This window comes from Emydura macquarii, unplaced genomic scaffold (assembly GCF_026122565.2).
Source record: "Emydura macquarii macquarii isolate MOO-44397 ecotype Brisbane River unplaced genomic scaffold, CSIRO-AGI_Emac_v2 contig_2473, whole genome shotgun sequence".
NCBI lineage: Eukaryota > Metazoa > Chordata > Testudines > Chelidae > Emydura > Emydura macquarii.
In genome coordinates this window covers 23,929,506-23,948,928 of record NW_027132610.1, presented here as the reverse complement: position 1 = coordinate 23,948,928, position 19,423 = coordinate 23,929,506, and the positions used below count along the sequence as shown (strand labels likewise).

General features: G+C 37.8%; 1 protein-coding gene across 5 annotated transcripts in view; it reads left to right on the top strand.

The window, feature by feature from the left end:
• Nucleotides 1-19,423, top strand: part of AKAP11 (A-kinase anchoring protein 11) — a 68,322-nt gene that overhangs the window by 1,548 nt on the left and 47,351 nt on the right. For 4 of the 5 annotated variants that reach the window (XR_010922625.1, XM_067563169.1, XM_067563167.1 and 1 more), the window contains exons 2-3: nucleotides 4,804-4,911; nucleotides 15,369-15,485. Coding sequence is in view for 4 of the 5 variants with exons in the window: in XM_067563169.1 (XP_067419270.1) it covers nucleotides 4,852-4,911; nucleotides 15,369-15,485 (177 nt within the window). In the remaining variant the exon portion in view is untranslated. Of the gene's footprint in view, nucleotides 1-4,765; nucleotides 4,912-15,368; nucleotides 15,486-19,423 lie in introns of those variants that run through there. The other variant, XM_067563168.1, reaches the window with a different exon arrangement.

Sequence of the window (19,423 nt, the reverse complement as noted above, 5' to 3'; positions counted from 1 at the left end):
ATGACTTTCCCAAGCAGCCAGTTTCACTTCTGCTCAAAAGATATGGAATAACAGCTGTATACCATGCTAGGATCCTGATTTATTATTAAACAAATAATAAAGTTTAAGAGTAGTAAAAATGACTACAGTCTTTTTAAATTCACTCTACTGCTTCTTGGGGAAAGATATGAGTGGTGGTAGAGCTGTTCATCTAAGACTCAGGAAGACAGCATTGCATCTGTTTACATTTGAAAGATAGTTTCATAACCATAAGGATTGGGCATTATAAAAATGGAAACAGAAACTTATTTTTGAGGTCCTAAATTTATTATATTGGACCGCTTTGTCAGGGCAAGGTCTCTAGTCAGTGTGAATGACTAGGCAAGTGGATTTTTCAGGTCTTGATTTTAGGCTTAATTATACTGTTAAATATTCATGCTGTATCATCATTGCAAATTTATGAAATTTCTCTGCCCTGCACAAATTCTATAAGTCTATTCATTTGATGAAAAAAATTGATGGCATTTCTTGTTCTTACTCTGGATGAATAGCAAAAGAAAATAGAACTTTTTTTGCCGAAATTAGTCACTTGTGTGTTGTCACAATCCCTGTTCTTGTGCTAAATTCTACTCACCCAGGGCAAATAAGATTGTTTTGGTAATAACTTCTAATTTTTTTAGCATAATTGTTATGGATTTATTGTTGCAGCCAAACCATATATGAACTTTTTATGTCTCATTGACATTTTTTATATAAAAAAAGACAAATTAAGCTAATGGACCATTTCTGTTCTACCTAATAATCTTTTCAGAAAGATTTTGTGATAATCTGAAATTCCATATCCAGAAGCAATTCCGCTCTCAACATTTCTGATGGTAGTTATGGAATTTTAACAAAGTGATCAAAAAGAGTTTAATTTAAGAAAACATTTGACTTTTCTTAAAATGGTTTAAAAATGTGTATTAGGGTAGGAAAAACCTATTTACTTTTGCTTACATCTACCATTTTACTGCAGGAGAACTGCAAAATAATAAAAAGAATTTTTGTTTGTTCTTCTGGCTCCTTTGCTAGTATTACATAAGATCAGCCATACTTGGTCAGAGCAGTGGTACATCTAGCCTAGTATCCTGTCTTTTGCCTGGGGCCGGGGCCAGTGCCAGAGGCCAGTTAGAGGGAATGAACAGAACAGCGCAGTTATCAAGTGATCCACCTCCTGTCATCCAGTCCCAGCTTCTGGTAGTCAGAGGTTTAGGGACACGCAGAGCATGGGGTTCCATCCCTGACCATCTTGGCCAATAGTCATTGCTGGACCTATCGTCCAGGAACTTACCTAATTCTTTTTTGAACCCAGTTATATTTTTGGCCTTCACAACATCCCATGCCAACGAGTTCCATGGGTTGAGAGTGCATTGTGTGAAGAAGTACTTCCTTTTGTTTGGTTTAAACCTGCTTCCTATTAATTTCATCGGGTGACTCCTGGTTCTTGGGTTATGAGAAGGAGTAAATGACACTTCCCTATTCGCTTTCTTGATACCATTTATGATTTTATAGACCTTTCTCATATCCCCCATTAGTAGTTTCTTTTCTCAACTGAACAGTCCCAGTTTTTTAATCTCTCCTTATATGGAAGCTGATCCATGCACCTAATTGTTAGTGTTGCCCTTCTCTGTACCTTTTTCTAAATCTAATATATCTTTTTTGAGATGGGACGACAAGAACTGCATGTGATATTCAAGGTGTGGGCATACCATGGATTTATATAGTATCATTATGATACTTTGTCTTTTTATCTATCCCTTTCCTAATGGTTACTAACATTGTTAGCTTTTTTGACTGTATCAGTTTATTGATAAAAAATACTATTTTTATTGCTGTGATGCTATTACCTCTGTTGCTAGTACATTACCAGGAAGTAAACACAAATAGTCATGTTAATTTTGACTCTGTTGTTAACATGGGGGAAAAAGATGAGGATTTGGTGTCTACAATGATGAAAGAATGTTTATTTTTAAAATTTTGAGAAGAATAACTAAATTTTAAACATATCGTCCTAGGTAATTATGCAGCTAGAACATGGCCTAAAATGTTATGTTTTGTGATAAAGCATGAAAAAATACACTGCAATTGTAGCAAAGACAGTTTTCTAACTTAATTTCTTGTCAACTTTTTAAAATAGCAGAGTGGTGAGAAGTCCAAATTATAGACTAAAGATTTTTAAGTGTTTAGGTGTTTATTCCCATGTTTTAATGCACTGTGGGTGTGTGTTCTCTTTTTAAGATATGTGCTGCTTATTTGTAGTGTTGTTAAAATGGATCAATTGTGTGTTGAAAATAACCATTCATTTGTCTATAAACTGAAGATTGGGTCTCAGTGTTTTTGACAATTCAATGACAGTAGTAAATCAGCAAATAAAAGGAAAATAGAAAATACTTCGTTCATTTTGGTTTATTTTGTTTTTTTTCAGAAGTTTGTGTTGAAAGTCTTTGACCCTAAATGTTAAGCAAACCTTGACATAAAGAGGATCTTGAAACTGATAACCAGAAGTTCATCTCTTTTTTTTTAAGTGCTATAAATATGGTATTAAGCATACATTTCCACAAAATATGTTTTAGGTTTTCTTCCTATAATTAAGCAAAAATGCAATTGTTGATTTGAAAATCACCATATAATTTGAAAATGACCAACTTATTAATATTCACAATTTAAATTGTTTATTTTTATTGTGTAATGGGGGAAATTTGTTTTTTCTATGCTGATCTTGTCATGGAAAATAGTGTCACTATAAAGCTGCGGTAAACTTTAAGTGTGATATCTATCTTATGACATACTTTGTTATGTCATATCATAATACCTAAGGAATACAACATAAAATTAAAATCAAAGGTAGCCTTTTGAAATTGTCATGAAGATGTACCAATCCATAAACAAAATCTGTTCACCCACCTTTTGCCATTATTATTATTTTTTTTGTTGTTGTTTATTATTATGGAGGTAGTTTGCAGGCCTGTCCACAAAATTTTTTTTAAAAATTGCCATGAGTGAGCAGAATTTTTCTAGACTGCCAGTTTTGCTAGTTAGTGATAGAGGTCACATTAGACATTGTAAAATTGTTAGAAATTGGAGATGGAAAAGATCTAGACTTTCTAGTCTACCCTGTTGCCAATCCAGAATTGTTAAATTTGGTGTTATAGCAGGTGCTTGATAGTTAGTATCTGTTCTAGTTAAGGTTGCAAAAGAGTTAACATTTTCTCCCTCCTTTCATAACTTTCTGAATGGCTCAATAATTAGATTGAAGTTTTTCATCCTTGGTTCCTGCCTAAAGGTGATTTTTTTTTTGCTTTTAGCAAAATTCCTTCAGTTGTTTCTGAGCTGGGGAAAAATCTTTTCAATTTTTAATTCAAAATCTGTCTACACCTGTTGAAACAATGCTATAGTAAAAAGTGCTACAGTGATTTGAAACTTGACATGGACATAATGTCATAGTGAAGGCCAGAAGGGACCACCAGATCATCTAGTATGATCTCTCTATATATCACAGGCCATCAACACCATCCAGCACCTGTACACAAAAGTCAACAACTAAAATTAGACCAAAGTATTACAGTTGGCAGGATATTAGACTATTATGTGCCACAGACAGAAAATAGGAGGGACTGAGGTGCATCAATGCCAGAGGCCCTGCTATGGAAGGGAAATGATCAAGTGAGATATGCCCAGATATTCCTGGCAAGTGACTCACATCCACATGCTTCAGAAGAAGGCAAAAAAACCCTCAACCCCTATGATCACTGCCAGTCTCATCTGGAGGAAAATTCCTTTCTAACCCCCCACCTATGGAGATCAATTAGACTCTGAACATACGAGCAGGAACCAGCGAGCCAAGCACTTGAGAGAGAGAGAGAATGCTTGGTGACACCTCACAACCTTGGCCCTCTCCGTCCAGTGGTCATCTTCAGTTGTGACCATCCCTGATGCTTCAGAGGAAGGAGATTAAGAAAAACCCTTCCAGAAAAATCCTCCAGTTGGTGGAGGGAGTTAATTGCTTCTTGACTCTGGCAGGTGGCTGGCTGAAACCTTGAAGCATCAGCTTTTAGGAACATTAAGACATAAACCAGAAGTGAGGCCTGTCCCCTATCATCACAAGCAACCCTGTTATACAATCACACTCATGAATTTTTCCAGATCTCTCTCAAAACTAATCTAGTTGTTTGCCTTCACAGCTCCTATAGGGAGGCTGCTCTCAAATCTGGTATTTACTTTGTTTGGGAAAAATGGTTTTGATTTAACAAAGATATGTGCAGAATGCACAATTGAAAATGTCCTTATATGTTCCTATGTGCATTTGAACATAGATATGTTGTGTATGTGTGCACAGCTAGTTAAATTGTAATTATTATTCAGCACCAATAATGACAGTGACACAATTCTGGTAAGTTTCATGGCTACTCAGCAACAGCGAAGTGAAATGTTCAAAATAAAGTATATCATTTTTACCAGGCTGTGCTCACCAAGGGAACTTGTCTAGCTCACTGTTGACTAGAAGGGGAAGTATATTGGTTTTAATGATAAGATTTTCAAACTTTTTTTTTTAACTTTAAAAACTTTGTAAACTTTAAAGGGGGTGTATCTTTTCTAAAAGGCAAAATCTATATGGATGATAAACATTTTAAACTTTTTCAGATTTAAGATACCTTGTCTTTTATCACAAAATTGTGGATTCATTCTTTGTTTCATGAAAATTTAGTTTTAATATATAGGTATAGTTTTATATATATAGGTAAATGGAAAGCATAAAATAATGATGTGATAAATGTTTTCCTATAGGTACTTTTGAACTGACTTTCCTCCCTGACTACTAAGATCAATAAAACCATGGATACTTATACCAGGACCCGAAACAGTCAAACGAAGCCTAGAGTGTCAGTGAAAAAGGTAAACAGTTATTTTCTAAAAAAACCTCATTCTTTGTTGTCTGAATCTAGAGTTAAGTTGAAGAAAATAAGCTGGCAGGTCAGGTAAATTTTCATTTTTTGTTTTGTTTTAGTAGACTGAAGATTTGAGGCAAGTAGTTTTCAAATTGCTTTTGCTTTGGTACATTTGTTATCAATTGAAGCACTATTATGTGACTAAAGCTGGGGAACGGAATAACTTAAACCAAGGTCATAGTGGACTTGCCTCTTGCTTTGTGTTTTCTGTAGTTCTTAGGAAATCTAGAAGATTTTTAGAAAACTGGGGCAGAGGGTGGAATTGCAGTTGTTAGATGGTTCTTACCTTATTTAACACACCTAAATATTTTATTTGGGCGTATTCATATTAGTAGGTTTCCTATCACAAAAGAAAGTATAAATATGTTGTTTACAATCAAACCTTACTTTGAAATTTGTTTTAAGGATATTATAATAAGACATATCTACAAAAATTAATTCCACTCCAGTTTCTTGACTGGCTTATGCTCAAGTTGACATGAACTTCTGCTGGGTAGTGCTTTGGTGAAAAATAAAATCTGTCCTCTGTTTGTTATGGAGGACATTTATAACAATTTTGTTTTTGTTTCATTTAGGGTATGACATGTAGGAAGTTTAGTAATGTTGCATGCTTTTTTGAAATATGTCACTTTAGGGAATATCAGAAATCTTTTCTCAAAGATTTTCTTTGTTTAAAGCTAGATTCTTCTAAGTGCTCTAAAATCTACAGTTACTCAGATTGCCTTGAAATTTGGTGTGCCTCAGGGTGATTTGTGGATTCCTTGGCCAGAACCTCACGAGACAGCCTCCCCAAAAAACAGTTTTTCTAAAAGTTGACATCTGGCAACGTACTTTTGCTCACAAATAGAGATCAACCTAGGGCTCAGATCATTGCATCACAGTCTCACATGCTCCGAGTTACCCCCAACAGAGTGCATGGCATCGACTGGCTCTTTGGGGGAAGTCAAATTAAAATGTTTGAAAGATATTTTGCTTGTCCAGTTAGGCTCGCTAAGGGTCATAGGCCTCTTTGCAGGTCTAATGGATTATATTGAGCGTGTGCAGACAGGAGTTAACAGAATTGTTGGCCTTCAAAGTTTCACATGAACTGGATGTTCAGGGAGATAACCAATAGTCCTTTGAACCTGACCCACCCAGGCAGTGCCAGTTCTAGTTGCACCTTGGGCAGGAATGTTGAAAAGGTTGGATGGCATATTGCTAAACTGTGTCCCTATTAGGGTTTTATTTTTATTTTATTTTGAGGGAATATAATACAAATATTTTAATAAAATATATATGTGAAGACTTTTGGCAGGGCAGAGGCATTTCATGGGTGGAGTAGTGGAGGTAACAGGTGAGAAGGATTTGGGACTGCATTGGGAGGAAGAGGATAAATGGGGATAGGTGGTAGGGGACATGAGAGCGGTTGGGAAGCCTGTGTCAGCCCCACATTCTCCCCCTTTTCTGTGTGCGATAGGATGTGTGAAGGGGGGATGAGAACACCCACTGACATAACTGGAGCAAGTCACATGTCTCAGACCTATTGTTTCAGGCTGTATTCATCTCCTTGAGATGTTCTCCTTCATGAGACCATCACATTGAGATGAATGGGCCGTTTCACACCTCTGAGCCTCCTGTACTGCAGATGACTGTGTAGAGCTGTGTGCTGCATCTACTGAGAATATGGGAGGGATGTGAGGGCAAACCCAAACTGACCAAGCTGTGACAGGACACAGCTTTTTTTCAGAAAATTGTCATGGCTCTTAAAAGAGCCAGTCAGATTCCAAGGCCTTGTCCAAGGGGAAGTGTGGGTACTCCAGCACAGAGACACTCAGGGACGTGCTCCTCCTCATACCCTGCCTAGGATGAGTGAAAGCAGGAACAAAATTGTGTAGAGGAGGACAGCTAGACTGGAAGGGACAGGGCTGGCTGGTGGACATGAGAGAAGAAGGGTATAGTGTTGGGGATCAGTGTTCCACTTGACCTGCATGCTATCTACAATGATCACTAACTCCTACAAACACATTTTCTTTCTGTTAAAAAATAAAAATAACACACCTTAGGAAATAAAATGGTGAAAAATATTAGTCCAGTGTTAAGATTTCCTTGTGACCACTCATGTCCTTTCAGAATTTTGAGTTCAGCAAAACTCAGACTTCAGAAAACCAGGAAATAGAGAGTTAAGGTATATGCTTATGTAACCTTAATGCTGCCGTTTGTGAGCAATGACCCAAAACACCCATAACACACATACTCCCACTCTGTCTTTTCACTGTACCAAAAAGGAACTACCTGCACTTGCCCTACATTTAAACACTTAGTCTACTCTTCTGGTAAATACCACACTTGTGAAATATAACACCTACTTCATACTTACTCACAAGGTACCATCTAAACCAATATTTTTCCTTACGTATCAGTAAACGCAGACTGTTCTCACATAGACTCATAAAATATTAAGGTTGGAAGGGACCCCAGGAGCTCATCTAGTCCAACCCACTGCTCAAAGCAGGACCAACCCCAACTAAATTAAATCTAAATCACATCCCATCTCACTACTGACAATTCCCGTGATAAGACATGTTGTCCCCCACACACCCTCCAGTACCTTTGTACTGAGAGAGCCTACCCAATTTTGCAACAAAATGATGCAGACTAACTCCTCCATGTTCACATGCTCCTCTTTACTTTACTCGCATACATGGGATGGGTGCAAATTCTTATCTTCTCCTGTCACAATCACAGCTCTATGACACGCCTCAAATTAATCCCCATCTGCTTAGTTCACAAATACACCTCTACTAACGTGCCCCACCTACTGTCTCCAACATTCAAACTATTCAGTACAACTACAACTCATACACAGAGTGCAGCTGCAGTGCTTGTGGATAATTCCCAGTGGCTGTCAGCTGCAGGGGGGCACAGTCAAGGTTACGAAGGCGTATACCTTCGCTGAGTTTCTTCGTTTTCTGATGTTTGAGTTTTGCTGAAACCGACATTCTGGAAGGACATGAGCTATCACTGGAAACCTTAACTCTGTGTGAACAAATTTTTCCCATTTCATTTCTTATTTGTATTATTATACCACCTCAGAGCCCTAATCATAGACGAGGAGCAGATTGTGTTAGGAGCTGTAGAAACAGAACAAAAAGCTAGCCCGTGCCCCCAAAGAGGTTGATGCTATTATTGAGATATAAAGCTTGATGGTCTTTGCATTTTGTTGTAAATTTTGCAGCAAGCTTTAAAGCTTATTTATGTTGCTTTATGAGAAACCTGCAGTTGAGAAAGGATGGTTTTAAGTATATAAGTTTACTTGTCGCGGTTCTCAAGTTGGATGTCCAGTGAGTGTTAGGAGGCTTTGGCCACCCTCGCTTTATTATCCTTTTATTTTAAAATATTATGGTTCTAGCCCTTATGGTTGTAGAGAGATCCTTAAAAATGTGAACAAACTGAGAACCAATGTAGTGCTTCCTGCCTGAGTGCATAGGTCTGAGAGGTATGTACTGTTATGCTAATCTCAGTCAGGGTCCTGAGGACTCTGCAGTTCTGCAACCATTGAAATTAACACTTCAGATATACTATGAAATTCTTTATTTTTGCATGGAATTCTATGTTTTCATGAAGCCAGGAACCCAACATCATGTTTTCTGTCTGCCGGCCATGCTGGGATCTGCGTACAGCTCTCTCTTGCTCTCCAGATTTCCCCAAAATGGCAATTAACTGAATATAGTGCATGCTCCTTGCGTTGTTCTGTGGAGCCAGCCAGTTTGGTGTTCATGAACTACCCTCCATTTCCTCTCCTATTGAAACCCAGCTTACAGTCTGGCTTTTCTTTTCTGCAGACTCAGACCAAAACACACACAAGAATTTTTGTCAGCTACTTTGGTACTTCAAAGGAGTTTATCGGTATCTGCCAAAAGATTGGGGTGCATGGATGTGGCCATAGGAGCAATGTATTGTTTGGAACCCAAACATCCATCTTTACAAAAGAAATCTATTGAATTCAGGTGAAAGTTTATGGGTTTACTAGAGCAGAAGATTGTTTTATTAAGTAGTAACACTTTAAATGTGAAAGCATTCCAAGCATCATATTTGGTGTCACTGCAAATAGTGAAAGCTGCTAAGCCTCATATAATTGGGGAAACATTGACTATGCCCTGTGTCTGATTTGGTTAGTTTTGTTATGGTTGGTATGTGCTGCAGCTAGTCAGATATATCAGTTCCCCTGTACAGTGACAGTCAGCTGACAAATCCATGACGTGGTTGCAGATGTTTGGGAACAGCTCTTTAGAAGAGTTCAAGAGAGCCAGTAGCCCTTACTACAGTTGGATGAGAGTAGCTTTTGCTCATCTTTTAACATTTGTTCAGTATGAATGGGAACGATCTGCTTTGCTGTCCACTGAGAGAATGTGGTAAAGTTTTGAATTGCTTCTGTAAGCTAGGAAAAGAAGTGACAAGGATTTTCCTTGCTGAATGTAGCTCTGTCCTTGCTGAATATTTCACTGATCAGCACTGTTTTGCTGTGAATCCTTCTGAGGGTAAAATATTAACATCCTCAGTATGACTAATGTGAGTGAAGTCTTTTGTTGATCAGTTGCTGAAACTAGGACTCTTCACCGAACATCTCTCAGGTTTCTGGTTGTCTGTGTGGGAGGAAAATGCAGAACTAGCAAGTGCAGCTTTGAGAATACTCATGTTTTTGCTGACGATATAATTCTGGGAATTGGGGTTTTATGCATTGGTTGCTATTAAGAACAAATATGCTCCTGAATTACTGATGAAGATGCTCTGTCTCTGCCTGAAACCTGAGTTCTCTTTCAAGTTGTTGTACACACATACATTCTACTGCAGGTGTGGGTACGCCCAGTGCACTTGAGTTGAAGACATTTTTCCCCAGCAGTACCACTAGGTGGCGTATGTCACCCCTGTTCTTCTCATGGTATCAGATGAGGGTTTAAAAGGGGCATGTCTGCCACTTCCCTGTCAGATCTTTCTCACTGCTCATAGTGAGAGCTGGAGCTCCCCATAGCATTTACTTAGTTTAGCCAGTGTTTCAAAATTCTTTTAGTGTATACAGTTAGTTTAGTTTAGATAGTATTTTTAACAGTTACCTGGAGAATTTATTATGAAAAAATCCCCATGATTTAAGCAGTTTGCCATATGCAGGGCTGGTATCCCTGTCCTGGATAGGCATAAGAGCTGCTTGATTTCTTTCAGAAAGCCTCAAGTCTAACCCAACAGCATTAGCGCATGCTTGCCTACAGATCCTGGGCCACATGGTCTTGTGCACATATGTAACTCCACATGCCAGACTCCACCTTCACTGTCTGCAGGTCTTCATTCAGTGTATCATCCTTCCATGCACCCTCTGGACATGCGGATTTGCATACCTGCATTAGTGCTTCAGTTTCTGGATTGGTGATTGGATCTCTGAAAGCGAGCAATGGAATTCCGTTTCTGTTGCTAGAACTGACTGTGATTGGTAACAGATGCAACTATCCAAGGATTGGGGGGGAAGAAGGGGATGGTGATGCCCATCTCAGTCAACTTCAGGTACAAGCTTTTTGGTCACTAGGAAATTTTACTCCACATAAATGTGCCAAACAATTCATCGGGCCTGCAAGATGTTTATGTCCACCCCTTGGAACCAAGTTATACAAGTTCTTATGGACAACACCACTACTGTGATTTATCTAAACAAGCAGGGAAGTGCAAAATCATCTCAGCTATGCCAGGAAGCTGTCTTGTGGAATCTGTGTAGAAAAATGACTCCCTCCATCTTCCAGGAGTTCCATCTTCTAGGAGTGTCTCAAGTTGCAGTGGGCGAGGTCTAGGTTGTATAGTAGGAAAAAGCTTTTCACTAGGAGGGTGGTGAAGCACTGGAATGGGTTACCTAAGGAGGTGGTGGAATCTCCATCTTTAAAGGTTTTTAAGCCGCGGCTTGACAAAGCCTTGTCTGGGATGATTTAATTAAGATTAGTCCTGCTTTGGGGGGTTGGAGTAGATGACCTCCTGAGGTCCTTTCCAACTCTAATATTCTATAATTCCATGAGTGAGAAACACAATTGTGGATTCCCTCAGCAGGGTTTTTATAGACCAGCATGAATGGTCAATCAGAAAGGATGTTCTGCTTCAGACTTTCCACTATGGGAGGGTAGACTTGTTTGTGACCAACCAGAACAACAGGTCCAGGAGATTTTGCTCTCGGAGGGTCCGCAGCCTGTCACAGACGCCTTCCTTCTTCCTAGATTCAGTCATCTTTTCTGTGCTTTCCTGCCAATTCCTGTCATTCCAAGGTACTCAGGTAACTGGAAAGAGACAAAGCAATGTTTAATCCTTGTCATGCCAGTATGGCCAAGACAGTATTGGCATTGGCTCTCTGTCCGGTTGCTAATAACATTAACTGCAGACAAGTATCTCCTGTCTCAGAACCAGGGTAAGTCTCTGCATCCCAATATCTCCACCTCATGGCATGGACAATCTCTAGGGGGTGGATTAATTTAAATCAGGGCAATTTAAATAACCAAGTATAAAGCCTTTATTTAAATAATTGAGTTTAATTAACTTTTCCATTTGTACTTCAGTTATTTTCTAATGAAAAGAGCATTCTCATTGATTGGTATAACCATTAAAACATGTTGATTTATTACTAAATAGAGCCTTTATACTAGATTTGGTACATATTTTTTTGCTACCTAGCAGATTACACTTTAATATACATTTATTTAAAGCAATTTTATAGCTTGATTCTGGTTGAATTCTCATGAGAAATTGTTCTCCTGAGAGTTCAGTTCATCTTGATGAGCAGCAGAAAAGAAATCACTAGAGCCACATATGCAGCAAAGTGGAAGAGATTTTCAATTTGGGTGTGATCTCAACATTTTATTGCCGCTTCTCACAGAACATGCTGGACTATCTGCCGCAGCTGAAATCATGAGGCCTTCTGTCAGTCTACCTGGCTTCCACTTCTGCACTGCATCTGCAGTAGTTTCTCCAACCCTCTTTTCCCAATTCTTGAAAGGTCTATTCAACATTTCCCTTCCTGTGTTTGATCCTGTATCTCTATGCAATCTCAGTCTAGTCCTCTGCAAACTGATAGGACCTCTCAACACACTCCCCCTTTGAACCTAAGGCTATAAAGATGACTTTTCTGGTGGCAATCACTTCCACAAGGAGAGTTTCAGAACTTCAGTCTCTCCTGGTTAACAAGATTTCCCTTAGGACACAGGATAAATTCATGCCTAAGGTAATGTCAGCTTTCCATCTGAACCAAACTATTAATCTCCTGGTGTTTTTTTTCCTGAAATCCCTTTCTTCCAGAGCTGAAGAAAGACTTCATAGCTAGGATTTTCATAGAGCTTTGGCATTCTACCTGGACTGCATTAGGTCCTTCAGAACATCTCCCAGACTTTTTGCAGCCTTGCAGAGAGAGTTAAAGGCCAGTCAGTATCAGCTCTGTTAATCTCACATTGGATGTCTGACTGTATTAAACTCAGCTATGGTCTTGCTAAAGTCTCTCTTCCACCAAAAACAATGGCTCAATCTACCAGGGCTCAGGCCACTTGATCAGCCTTTCTGAGCAATATCCCTATAGCTGATACCTGCAAAGCAGCAACATGATGCTTTTTCCAGCCATTATGCCATCAGTCAAGCCTTTCATGACAATGCCAACTTTGGGAAATTAGTGTTACAGTCTCTGTTCAAATAATCCCAAGTCCTTTTAACTGTAAGGGAACTGCTGATGAGTTACCTACAGCGAAGTGTGCACAATCACTTGATGTAGAAAAAATGGTTACTTACCTGTGCAGAAACCATTATTCTTTGAGATGTGTTGTTCATGTATATTTAACAACCCTCCTGCCTTCCCCAATACTTTGGATATTACATACAGTTGAAGTGAAGGAAAGGAGAGAGAGGCAAAGGACAGACCCCTTTTATGCCCTGATCTGAGAGCATGAGGAAAGCAGAGGGCCATACGCCACCTAGTGGTGCTGCTAGTGTGAGTCTCTGACTTGAGTGCACTGGGTGTATATATAGCTGCAGTGGAATTTATATGTGCACAACGCATTTCAAAGAAAAACAGTTACTGCTCAGATAAGTAACTCTCTTTTCTAAGCCTGGGGACTGTGACCAGACTGCCATTCCCATATTGCTAAATAATGGGTAGGGATCCCATTATGAGAGAGCTGAGATTCACTCTGTAATAGGGAATTTAGGAAGAATAATAGCTAGGAGCCATCCTAAGTAGTTTTCAAACTGTGGACTATTGTTGGTCTCCCAAGAATTGCCAGATCACATGGTGTTGGCCTTTCCATATTTCCAGCTGCATCTGTAGGTGTCATTATTGACTAGTTAATGTAGAAACTGAAAATGAGGCCAGCCTAATTTTCTCTGCTAATGAGACTCTATAAGCTGTTGTTGGGACTGGAGTAATCATAGATGAGGAATGTCTGGGGAAGTAGGAGAACCAGCCAACCTGTGTATGGGAGGAGGGAAAATGAAGGGACCAAGAAGGTGGACAGGATGTGAGGGGAGAGGAGCAGATGGGAGTCGGAGATTAAATGATTAGCAAAATAAAACAATATGACTTATGATTTATGTCAATGGACAAAACATTTGCTGTATTAATTACATTTTAAAATATCCCACTTGCTTACTGTTACCTTTCTATGTAAATAACTGTTTTAGTTGCTATTGGGATGTTGTACGATCTCCAGTGGGAGGGGAAATGATCCAGGAGACAAGCATTCTACCAAAATGTGTTCCACAACTTGTATCTAGGCTTATATTTTCCTTTTGTCTGACTGTTTTGAAGATGCTACCTCAATCTCCAGTATCGGGGAATAAATACAAAGATAATAGTGCTGGAGTTATCAAGCATCTTATGAAGTGGCATGTCATGCCATTTTTCTGCAGCCATAGTTAAGATTTAATTGTAAGACGTGAGACAAAACTTTACCATAAAGTGATTATTTTTTCCTGTTGGGATGGATGTCAGCAGCTTGAATATTCCTTGATTAAATTTGGTTCTCTGCTACTTCTGTTATTCTTTCAGAAGCTATTCAAGATTTACCTAACTTTGTTGTTAATTTTGTACTTAGTTTAAGTAGGTTCAACTCATTTTTCACTTCATTTTTTTGCACCAACTTTAGATCGTGTTGATTAGTTTTGTAGACATGTTTTCCAGTTACTACTTAATTGCAGTTCTCTGTTTCAGGAATTCTCTTACCACTTCTTACGTAAATAAAGCAGACCTAGTTTTTTTCAAAATGATGTCCTTCTGCAAAGTATTTCTTTCTTGTTGTAAAATGAGATGCCATCAAGCTTTTTCCTGACCCGAGAAGCCAAGCAGTTCTGTTTCCTTGTGTTCTGTCTTGCCATAATTTTTTCCTATAGATTTTAAATTCCAGGTAAAATAAACAAGTCTTTGATTCTTTTGTTCTTTATCTTAATTACATTTATATAAATTATCAGATTCTGCTGGCTTTTAGGTACCTATATTACAAACATTTATAATGGTCTTCTGTTCATACATGCATCTCCTGCTAAATATTTACATCAAGAAATGCATGCATTGAATCCTGTTCTTTCATCTTTTTTCAGTGGCTGCGTCAGAGACAGAATTAATATATTACTTGTTAACTACTGAAACCTCCTCATTTTTTGTGTGTGTTTGTTTACCAAAGAAAGAACAATTTTAAATAGTTCTCATTATTTCCCAGGGCAAGCCTATGCAAAAGAAATGTGTATAGGTTCCATTTACAGGTTCAGAGTAATATGAGAGGCCTTTCTTTGTACCTATCTGGTTCTTTATTCCCTGTTCATCCTAAGAGTCCAGATATTGTTTGAACTAATCCCGGGGTGGCCAACCTGTGGCTGGTTGGTCATACAAATGGGCTCACAGCTGTTTGCTGTTTGTTCTTTGCAGCTCTGTGCTCTTTGAAATTGACAAGCTTTTTGGGGTAGGGTAAGAGAGGAGGGGAAATTGAAAAGTGAAATTGACAAGCTGCTGTTGAAATTGAGGGTTCAGCACAAATTTTCAGCGGAGGGTAAGGTACCAGGGGAAACTGAAATGGTAAATGTGGCTCTTTGCGGCTTTTGGCCTCTGACTGGTTGGACACCCCTGAACTAATCCGTAGCAGCTCCCTGTTTTCTCTCTACTGTTGTTATAGGCCATCTTAGCTAGGACTTCACATTTTAAGAGAGAATGTGGCCTTTTTGCTTTGAGGGGTATTCTTTTGCTTGGAGAGAAGCCTAGATAATCATAAGCAGCCTTTACATTTTGCATCTGTTGGCTGGTGACCTATACACACAATAGATGAAATAGGGCTCGGAAAAACAATTGTACATTTGTGGAAAAAATTTAGAATTATGCTAAACTTTTTCATTTTCTATACAGTTATGTGTTTCTCCATTGACTTGCAGGATTTCACTGGTGGTGTGCTGCGCTCTGTGAAATCATTGCTACGGAGCAGAAAAGAATTATGCAACGTGTCAGCTGAAGAGTGTTTAAAGCAGGAGGAACAAGACAATTTTATTGAGGTTTGACATAGCATGACCACTTACATTTTTGTACAAATATGAAGGATGCTTTTAGTTAGCAGCAGAATTAGGAGCTGCAGGATTGTATAATGTGTATTAGAACATGATTGTGAATTTCAAGTAAACTCTATTCTCATACTTAATTACTTAGTTTTAGGTTTACCAGAAAAGTGAAGAATGATGGAGTTGACTAAAAGAGTAAACATTTGTGCTTTTTGAGAAACATCATGTGGTCTAAAGTCTAAGAAATGATTAATTAATCCAAAAATGGATGAAAGGTTCTTGTGACGTCCTAGCTTTGTTTATATATACTTCTATAAAGTAATTTAGTGAGGACCAATCATCAGATATTTCAAAGAAATGTAATCCAGCTTTATGCAGATTAACCTTTTCTAGTACAAACAATTATATTTTGTCTCAAACACTTTTTAAACTGGCCAGGTTAATTTAAATCATACTGTTTCATTTATTTAACTAAGACAACTAAATGATATTATTTATCAATCAAATAGATTAAAACATAGTTGATTTTCTTTTTAACTTTAACAGAACTTTAACTTGTCCTAATCATTTTAATGTAAAACATAGTAAACTTTCTTGACATTAAAAAGTTTTTCAGTCTGCAATCTGTCAAGTTTAGTACAGCATACAAGGTATTAAATTGTGTAATTTAAGATTGTACCATGAATGTATTTGAACAAGTTGTGTTTTGTGTTACTGTGGCTTGCCACTGAAAGTTGGTAGATACTCCTTACAGTATACTTTTAATGTCTTTGTCCAGTTTGGTTTTAAATTATTAAGGATATAACTCGGGGGATTTCATAGTATCTGACAAGAGAGTAACCTCATTGTCAAGATCTTGCAGGACATATTAGAGATGATAGCAGCCTTCCTGAAATTAAATTTGCCTGTAACCAAAACAGAAAGAAGAGTGGATTCATTGTAGAGATTAGTTCTCATCTAAAAAGTGATTTTTAAAAAAAATGGTATATTTTTGCTCAATAGATCAGTTACCTGTGTGCATTCATAGTCATATCTGCTGACATTACTGACAGTGTAAGTTTATTCCTGTTTCTGTAGGGATAATACAGCTATAAGAATTGGAGCTGGATTCTCGTCTGGCTCATGTATCATCAACAGCGGTTTTAACAGAGTTTTAATTGAAGGACCAAATTTTTGCCTCTGTTATATTATGCAATCCTGGTGAAGTGTAACATAAATGTTCCATAGATCTATTTAGGGTATGATTTGAATAACATGGAAGTGCACAGGTATAACTAATAGCAGAATCTAGTTTGTATGAGAAGAAAAAAATCCAGCTTGATTTTCAGATCAGGTGAGTTTGCAATTAGGCAGTTAGAATAGTCATCTACTTTTACTTGCAAACTAAGCAGATTTTGTTTGAAACCATGAAGACAATGAATGTGGTACCCCACAAACCAATTCATACATTTGTCAAAATAGAATAACAGAGTAAAAACCCAAGAACAATTTTTTGAAAAAAGACATCAGAAGTTAATTGATTCCCAAAATACAGAATTTGGGAAACGATTTAACTCACAAAGATTAAGTCCAAAAATATAAATTTAGTTAAAACCTCTTCATTCACAGGCCCCCCTCCCTCCCTGGGGCCAGATGATTATGCCACTAGAAGTTCCTTGTATTTTGATTCTATAGTTATAGAAGAGAGCAGTGCTTTTGTGGTATTGAGTCTGTTTGTGAAACAGAGTGGGGGGGAGGGAGGTAGCCACTTGTTACATTTATTGGACAGAGGGTCTGTGAATGTCTGAAATAGCTCGTTGGCTCAAAGGTGAGTCTGCCCATGGGGCATTTGTATTGCATTTTGGACTAATAAAGTAAAATCCAGATTAACTTTTAGAAAACTGCTTGGAAAACAATTGGGCATGGTGCTGTACTGGTGTTCAACTAACACTAAACTGCTGATGGGACTGAGATAATGTGGACATGTGGGTGATAAATAAGTATCTTGAGAAGCAGCATTATCTGGAGGACTGAGCACAGAACTGGTAATCTGGAAATTCTGAGCACTAATCCCAGTTTTACATGCTTTGTGACTTTAGTCACATCACTTAACCTCTCTGCCTTAAATTTATGATCTGTAAAATGAGAATAATAATAGAGATCAAAAGCATGGAGGATTCATTAATAAATCAGTAATTTGATGTTTTTTTACATGCTCATAGCACTGATACAACACCATTTATGTAATAAGTGAGGAATATTAATTAACAACATCTTTTCCAATAAAATGACTGTGGTGGTATACTGTGTGACATGTACTTTTTAATAGATAATGAAGCCAAAACTGTTCGGCTGTTTGATATTTAACTAGTTAGTGTAAAACAATAGCAAAGATACTAAATCTTTTAACATAAAGGTTAGATGAATCCAAATTAAGAAAAATAAATATTATTTTATATTGGCAATATTGTGCTTGAAATGAGCTTGTATGGTTCTCTCCCTATTTTTCTTGCACAATGTGAATCCTGTTTATCTGTCTGAAAATAAGTGCTTTCATGAGTCTCTCCCCTCCACCGATTTACTCATCATCCTGTTCTTGTTGTCATTATTTTGAACTCCCTCAAAAATTGGAAATAGTTAAGTGTTAGTATGAAGTGTATTTGTGTTTAATAACATTATGGAACATGCTACCTCTACTAGCATTTTGGAGGACATTTTTAGAATTAAAATGATCTTGATAAATTGGAGAATTCATCTGAAATCAATGAGATGAAATTCATTAAGATGAGTGCCAACTACTGCACTTAGGAAGAAAAAATCAAATGCACAAATACAAAATGGGGAGTAATTGGCGAGGCAGTAGTTGTGTCAAAAAGAATCTGGGGGTTAGATTAGATCACAAATTGGAATATAAGTCAACAATGATATGCTAATGTGTTTGCTGTTTGGTTTTTTTGTTTTGTTTTTTGTTTTTTAAAAAGTTATTCTGAGATGAGGTTGTATGTAAGACAAGGGAAGTAATTGTGCCATTGTACTTGACGCTGATTTAGATCACAGCAGGAGAACTGTGTCCAGTTTTGGACACCACACTTGAACAAAGGAGAGCAATGAAAATTATAAAAGATAGGCTGAAAATATTGGGCATGTTGAGGCTAGAGAAGAGAAGGCTGTAGGTGGTTGGTCAGGTATGTGAACAGACACAGACACACACCTTAAAATATATATAAAGTTGTAAAGAAGATAGTGATAAATTGTTGTCCATGTTCACCGAGGTGGACTGGAAGTAATTGGCTTAATCTGCAGGAAGGGAGATTTAGGTTAGAATCATAGATTGCATAATAAGTATAACTCACGCCATTGAACTTCCCCAAAATAATTCCTAGAGCATATCTTTTAGAAAAACATCTAATCTTGATTTGGATGGATCCACCATGATCATTGGTAAACTGTTCCAATGATGAATTACTCTCACCATTAAAAACGTATGCTGTATTTCCGATCTGAATTTATTTAGCTTCAACTTCCAGCCATTGGGCCCTGGTGTAACTTTTTTCAGCTGGATTGAAGAGCCCTCTATTAAATATTTGTTCCTCAAATAGATACTTAAAGACTGTAGTCAAGTCACCCGTTATTTTGTTAAGGTAATCAATTAAGATTTTTGAGTCACTCACATAAGGCATGTTTTTTAATCCTTTAATCATTCTGGTAGCTCTTCTCTAAACCCTCTCCAATTTATCAACATCCTTGAAATGGTGGCACCAGAACTGGACACAGTATTTCAATATCGGTCACACCAGTGCCAAATACAGTAGTAAAATAAACTCTCTACTCCTACTCGAGATTTCCTGTTTATGCATTCTAGGATTGTGTTAGCTCTTTTGGCCACAATGTCACACTGGGACATAAAGTTCAGCTGAGTATCCACCACAACCCCCAAATCTTTTTCAGAGGCACTG